This window comes from Oncorhynchus keta, chromosome 32 (genome assembly GCF_023373465.1).
Source record: "Oncorhynchus keta strain PuntledgeMale-10-30-2019 chromosome 32, Oket_V2, whole genome shotgun sequence".
Lineage (NCBI taxonomy): Eukaryota > Metazoa > Chordata > Actinopteri > Salmoniformes > Salmonidae > Oncorhynchus > Oncorhynchus keta.
This window is the reverse complement of record NC_068452.1, coordinates 13,747,834-13,755,590: the sequence shown is the minus strand read 5'-3', so window position 1 is coordinate 13,755,590 and position 7,757 is coordinate 13,747,834. Positions and strand designations below refer to the sequence as shown.

Sequence of the window (7,757 nt, the reverse complement as noted above, 5' to 3'; positions counted from 1 at the left end):
GCACAGAGATAACTACTGGTTGCTTTGTTTGTGAAGGTAGTTGTATGTGTCAACAAACTCATCTGCTAGAACTGCAGCTTTCTCAAGCGGGATCTTTGTGCTCGTGTATCTAGGTTGCAACCCTTTCCTGAAGGCAATTCTTGAACTGCTAGAGAAGTATGAGTCTTTAAATTCCTTGACCTCTTAAGAACACATCAAAAAGACATGCTTGTTCCCTTGCGAACTCAACATGGCTTTATTGTTTTAAAAAAAAAATATGATGTCTGTATGCCTCTGGGACCAACTCACAAGCCCGAAGGACAGTAACTTCAACAGTGCCACAGTCCGATCTCCATTCAAGAGACAAAGCAGTGCACGCCCTCTTATTTAATTAAAGCCTGTGTGTTTATTCAACTTTTAAAATGATTCCACCAATCTTATAACCCCTCAAGGTGGATGTCAGTGAAATAAACTCTCCACAAGTTTATTTTGAACACAAATATCTGGGTACAGCAGAGCTTCAGAGTAGGTGACGAGAGTGACCAACATACTCACGGGAAACAATATCCCAGACAAGCCCCCATTTTGTTATGTTGCCCAGCAAGAAGACCAAATAATGTCACTCAAACAGAAGGGGGAAACAAACAAAGAGTCACTGACAACAACCAAAATGAAACAGGTGGGGTTTTAGGAGGGGTTCAAAAAGACACCAAAAAGGTGATGCAAAACAAAATCAGACAACAGGATTGTTTGTCTAGAACTCAAAAAGGGGAGTGCCACCTAAAGGTGGCATCTATCAATGAAACTGAAGAACTGGGCCAGCCACTCTTAAATAGCACTGTATATTTGATGAGGGGCCAGGGTCTGATCTATACTGCCATGCTTATCAATGGGGTGCAGGCAAAGACCTTACCTCCAGCCTCACCTCTTTCCCACTCACCAATGGTCGTCGATTAGGTAGGTTTAGTCTGACCTCTTCAAGCTTCAACATAGTATATGTTTGTTTGTCAGATATCACCTATCCTAACTGCCAGTGGCAATAGAACAGTGACGGTGTGTGTATGTGTTCACAGAAACATGTATGGAGTCAGCAGATGGAGACTTGCAAGATGATGTGAAGTCCAGTCTGACAGACGGGCTTGATACTGATGTCTTTACATGGAGAGAGACCTGTCACTTTGCATAAAATAATGTACTAAACTTTTACTTGTATTGTCTTTTTTTAAATTATTGAATTGAATCAGTCATTATGGGGAGGGAGAAACCCTGTGTATTCTGCAAAAGGATCAAGGAACTAATTTTGTATACAGGACATCAGGTATACAGGTATGACCACTGTGACATGTTTGCCAAGGTAGCCTCATTTCCATCAGACAAAATTATGAATAGGCACAGTATCTGTATCGGCTGGGAAGGACAATAAAAGGTGCACATTGTTATATTAGTAGAACACTGCTTCTATGGTAATTATGTAAAGGCTTGTTTATTCTACATTGACCTGTTACTACATTTGAAAGTTATCAAAACACTTTGTTTAGAATAACTACATCAATTCAGAAAATGCATTCTTCTCAAATGACTCTGTAGGCTACTGACCTATTTAAAGCTTCCTCCAGCATCTCACCATACATAATAACCATGCTGTAGTTATTGAACTCAACATGCATGAGGTTTGTTTGTTGATTGAGTGGTGTGAAACAGCTGCAGGGAAGGTTCTGACAGATGGGTGTGTCTTGATGGTGGCAAGGACACACCCAAGAAACACCCACATCAAAGTTTAGCTTCTGTCATGGCCACCAGGATTTCTTGAGGAGCAACCCAAAAAACAAGGCCAAATTAGCCACTGCATTTCCCCTTTAAATATAACCTGCCCTATACAATAGCTTTCAACAAACCTGATTGGTGTAAACTTTAAGAAATGGTGGTATAAATAATACATTTTTAAATTAAAAGTATGTCAAATTATCCATTTATTTTTTCATAGGTGGTTACAATCCTGTGAAAAACAGTTGTACTGCACTAGAGTGCTAAAAGAAAATCGATATTCCCAAAGTTTTGCATTAATTTTCAGGGGGACTCATAATTAAAAATAAATCCCGATCGTGCTGCCAACATAACACCCTGCTGCTATGAGATCGGTACTCAATGCAGCTGCTGTATAGGAGACGGGGGTGTCGTGTGTGCATGTCCTTGAAAATAAAAAATGTGCTACATCAAACCGATGACAGTGCGAATAATAATAGGGTATATACAGTATACGACATTGGTATATCAGCCAACAATGTTCCATGAAACGATGCCTACCATTGACTACACAGTATACTTGACTCTTAACATGATAGTTTATCATTAAGTCTCGATTTCTCGACGGACTCTATTTTGTTCATTCTATTCGATATGCTGTTCTTGTTCTAATCTGTTACATTCTATTTCCATGATTAGAAAGGTGATACCCCTTGATAAATTATAGTTTGAGCCATTTTCTCAAGACAACTGCTGATGGCTTGCTATGATTACCCAGCACTGAAATGACTGTTTGTTGTTGCAGTTATGCATAGGCATACATAGGCATACAGCATTGTGCCTACATTATGTCCACAGTCATCAAAGGCTACCAAAAGGTTAATAATAACAATCAATACCAGGACATGATATCAGCTATTTTATTAAGGGTTTATTTACATTCAATGAAGGAATTCTGACTGAAAATGATTGCATGAGAATAATATCATAACCTGAAAATGGTTAACATTCAGTTTTACACCACTAAAATACCCAATACCCTGATCTACATATATATTAACACATATATAGTACCGAAGTGAAACTTTTAAAATCGTAGTCATATTTAAACAAATATTAAAATATATTCACAATTCAAGCCTAATGATCTTTTTAGTGCAATACTACATTCATATGACTGATTCATAAACTCAATAAAACACGATTATAATAATTTTTCATTATAAATAGATCTAATGGAACGCATCTCTTGCATGGCTGAATGAAAACAAATGTTTTCCTTTGTGTCTCTCCAACGTTCTTAGGGAGGAAAAGCTATAGAGAAAATGAGCCTCCCCTCTTACAACATTGGAACATTTTGACATCCATAGAAAGTTAGCCTTAGCCTGTGCCAGTCTGTTTGTGCTATCATGCCAAACATGACCATTATGCTGTGAGGCTAGACTGTGGGCAAGAGCACAAACAGATCAAGACCAGGGAAGACATGGCTTAGTTACACACGTAGAAAAAAAAGGTGCTATCTAGAACCTAAAAGGGTTCTTTGGCTGTCCCCATATGCGAAACCTTTCAAGAACCCCTTTTGGTTCCAAGTAGAACCCTTCTGAGTTCCATGTAAAACCCTTTACACAGAGGATTCTACATGGAACCCAAAAGAGTTCTACCAGGAACCAAAAAGGTTTCTTCTATGGAGACACCCGAAGAACCCTTTGTTCGAAGAGTGTATTGCATGAATTGATACAGCATTGGAAAGTATAGCTTTGGGAAACACTCAATCCCAGACCCTGAGATAAATAATTAATGTATAAGAAGAAATGTAAAATAACCAGGTCAATATGTGGTTACCATCTAACCTAAAAATGATAATTACATCATGGAATTTGGCCTTTACTGAGTAAGTACTTAGATTTAGGTTAATTTCAGTAGCGACCCCCCCCCCAAGACTTATTTGTGCTCATATTGCTTTACTTGAAAATCTCTGAGGAACACCCTAACTAATGAACATGGTCAAAAAATAAGTCATTTGAAACAAGCAAAACAGGAGTCCTAGCACCACTTAAATTGTTTTACACTCAACAATGCTCAAGGCTAAGCTGTAGTAGCTATATAAACAAGAAATATCTGGTTCCATCAACTATTTTCTTCATGTACATTTTTATTAGGTGAGGTACCCCTTTAAATCGCAGATATATTTTATTCTATATTCATGAATTCCATCTTCATGACTTAATTACTCTTTCACTACAGTACCGAGTATCTTCATGGTTATGGAAAGGGGAGAAACCAGTGTAAAAAGAAGTGTAATGGCAGAATTGGACAGCTCTTGAAAATAATAATCCTCTCTGATTTGGGAAGAGTACTGACCCACCATGCCTTCAGAATCTGCAGGTATAGTGAATAATAGCTAATAACTAGCTTCACAAGGAGACCATGCTTGGTCTCCATGTGAAACACTATGGTCCACAATACACTGCCGAGTGTCTGATTGCACAGAGCACCTTAAGGGGATTTGTAATCAAACCAATCCAAGCAGTAAGGATTCTCGCTGTCTAATCTCACAATATATCAATGACATTTACAACCAAGCACATTTTTACAATATATTTTTTTGAATTCTACAGAAAGTCTACAAAGCAGCAATAACATTAAACAGTGTTTAAATGTAGGAATGGAAACTACAACATTTAGGTTTAGAATGGCACAAGTGAAAATTAAACAACATCATATTTGGAAAAACTGTTGGGAGTGTGTGTGTTCAGTTTCCAGTTCCACTGTAGAGATCAACAGTACTGGAACTCAGGTTCCTGCTCTGCCTTAGCCTCCTATCACCTGCTGGACTCTGTAGAGAGAAAGAGGCAGAGAGACAGGAGGGAGAGAGACAGAGAGAGAGAGAATTAAAGAAATACAGATAGAAAAAAACAACAAACACAAGGTCATGCTTTATTGCTAAACTCGATTCTGAAGAGAGGTCCTGGGTGAACTAAGGTGAACTATCCAGCAGGCAGCGGATAAGTTGCTACAAGGCCATAACGCAAACTAAGCAAGAAGTATGAATAACGGTATATCCACTAGGAGACATGTTACCTGAAAGGAGTCGTCGTCATCACTGCTCTTGTTCAAATAGTTCAGAGAGGCAGCTCGTTTCATACTGCAACGGAAAAACAAAGCATTTTCATTGGAGTGGGTCTCAAGCAAATGTATATGAAATGTCTTATGCTTTCGGCGAGTGTGTGGGTGAGACTATTGACGGGTCCCGGACCAAGAAGGAATAGTGTATCATGTTGTGTGAATTTGTGTGTCAAATGAATGTCACAACATTTTCATTTGTTTACACATTTTGTCAGGTGCATTTCATATTATGATTCAGTAACACCGTTACTGAACATCTGCTCAGAATAGCATAGCTTCATGTGAGATTAATCATTAATATAACAGTACATTTAAGATTATTTTCGTGCTATTTATCTTCAACTAAACATTGTACAGAAGAAGTGTTGGGTTGGTGGCCCTAATTAAGATGAAGACAATAGCTGAAGAAAAAAAAAAAAAAACTGCAGCAATATCCGTAAACAAAAATGCAGTGTCAGACTTGTAGTTGCAGAAACACCATTTAAGAAGTGAAGATTGGAGTGGAAAGGGGAAAATACTTTTTTTTAGGTACTTGTTTAAAATAATCTCCAATGTGTGAATATTGTAATCTAAATATATATATTTTTTAGGCCAGGGTATTTTGACACTATTGAGACCGTATGGGAATCAGATAGAGAAACATTGTACTGAAATGAATCACGTTTTGACACAGGCTATTTTGGCATTTAAAGCCCCATTCAGCCTCCAAAGCACCTTATTTCCTGAGTCACTTTGTTATGCAAATATATATTTTTAAACATTTCCCATATTTAAGTAATTTCACAATTTGTCTTAATAGCCTTATGAACATAGCAACTTGGGTGCATCTTCTGTGCTATAATGGTTCAGAAGGCCATAAAATAAAATAAATGGATATTGGTAACAGTCCAGAACATCCATACCTGAATGTCTAAAACCAGATAGAAAGTATTGTAGTCAGGTCCAAAATTATTGGCACCCTGATAAAGATCAGCAAAACATGTATATAGTAATACAAATACTGAGCAATATATATTTTTGTTTTAATTATTGTATTTTATACTAATGCAATTGCTCAGAGAAAGAGAGATTTTGTTTAACAAGTAATAAATAAATACAAAATCGATAAAAGACAGGGGTCAAATATATTGGCACCCCTGTTTTTAATACTCCAGCACCCTCCCCTTGCGCAGATAACGACACAGCCTTTTTCTAAAATGTTTTATGAGATTGGCAAACACAATGGGAGGGAGCTTAGACCATTCCTCCATACAGAACCTGTCCAGAACCTTGATATCCGTTGTCTGCACTTATGGACTGCCCTCTTCAATTCAAACCACAGTAAAAACAGGCGATCTGGCACTAACCACCCCTGTGCCTAACCCAACCTGGTCTCTGAGCATTTCATATTATTCATTACTTAAATTTACACACTGCAAAAACTGGGCATGGATGAGGCTTCCACTATTATTAATTGTTCCTGCAATTAGGGTTCAACCAATGATGTATATAAACCCTGGAATGCTGATGCTGTGTCTTGGCCAATGAAAGGCTTTGAAGCTGCCGTTGACCTTAAGGGCCCCAGGACCAGTGGAAGCAAAATAACCCCATAACATCAAAGCCCCCCACCATATTTTACAGTAGGTATTTGTATTTATTATGGATCCCCATTAGCTGGTGCCAAGGCAGCAGCTACTCTTCCTGGGGTCCAGCAAAATTAAGGCAGTTCATACAATTTTAACCAACTCACCACCGGTGTGTGTGGCCAAAGAGCTCTATTTCATGTCATCGGACCATAGCACCGGTTTCAATCCAAGTGCCAATGCTGTTTTGCAAACTCCAAGGAACTGCTATTGTGAGATGGGTCTTGGATCCTTCGAAAGGCAAGTGGCCACGCATCTTATGTGAGAGCACACAGGCCAAATTTTACAGCAAAATCGTACTCGAACACTATTATAACAGCAGTTGCCAGAGGCGCAACACTGGGGTTTGAAGTTATCATGTAATCTTCAAAGCATTTTATTCTCTGATCCTTGCCACTTTATTATGGGCATTTAGAGCCATTTGAATGAAGAAGTATTACATATTATACCTTTAAGCCAGCAAAATTTTATAACTGTGCATGGGGTGTGAGGACTCAATAAGCACTGTGTGTTTGCGCATGTTTCTCTCGCTTACTGGAGGTTGCGTGGGTCGGGGGGAACGTTCCCCTGTAGTTTCTTCACCAGCATCTCGCTGCTTCGCCGTAAGACATCCCGGAGCCTCCCCATCGACCCTGCTCTCCTCAGGCCCCCACTGCCATCCTGAAACAACACCAGGGTCAGACAGTCCTGGAAACTCAAGTCTCCCAATCCATTCCTGATAGATCCCAGGGGGTGTGCACATTATTTCCCACTCCAGCCCAAACATACCAGATTGCTCTGACAAATTGTGTCCAAAAAGCATCCAGAATAAATCTCGGCTGCCATCCCGAAACTTCCTTTACAATACCCAATTAGGGTTGTTTGTGCTGACCTAGAACAAAAGCCTGCAGACCTAAGGGCTCTTCAGGGGTGTATCAACAATCTAGTAAAGTGGCTTAGTCATACTCACCGTCTCTCCTTTCCTTCATCTGCTATGATGGGTTAGTACTGAAAGACTAAAATCGAGTCCACAAATTTGTATCCACCTTATGGTTTTATACTGTTCAGTATTTTTCAGACAGGCAGCAGACGAGAAGCTACCGAACCTAACCCTGCACTCGCTAAGGCATAGTCATGGGCATTATTTCAAAATCAGTACTTCTCCAGTAGGGGCATTTATAGTATGTCAAAGATAATGAATTTTAAACAAAACATTTATGAATAGGATGAAGCTGTAGAAATGCTCTGCTTTGAGAAACTAGTCTTTCATGCCCTACCACAACTGAAGCAAACCTTCAGTACTTAGGG

General features: G+C 39.0%; 1 protein-coding gene across 4 annotated transcripts in view; it reads right to left on the bottom strand.

Moving 5' to 3' along the window:
• Positions 1-2,633: 2,633 nt before the first annotated feature.
• Positions 2,634-7,757, bottom strand: part of klc4 (kinesin light chain 4) — a 30,417-nt gene continuing 25,293 nt past the window's right edge. For all 4 annotated transcript variants that reach the window (XM_035747001.2, XM_035747000.2, XM_035747002.2 and 1 more), the window contains exons 14-16: positions 7,006-7,130; positions 4,804-4,867; positions 2,634-4,558 (exon numbers count right to left, since the gene is read on the bottom strand). In XM_035747001.2, coding sequence (XP_035602894.1) covers positions 4,475-4,558; positions 4,804-4,867; positions 7,006-7,130 — 273 coding nt within the window. In that variant the 3' untranslated portion in view covers positions 2,634-4,474. The remainder of the gene's footprint in view (positions 4,559-4,803; positions 4,868-7,005; positions 7,131-7,757) is intronic.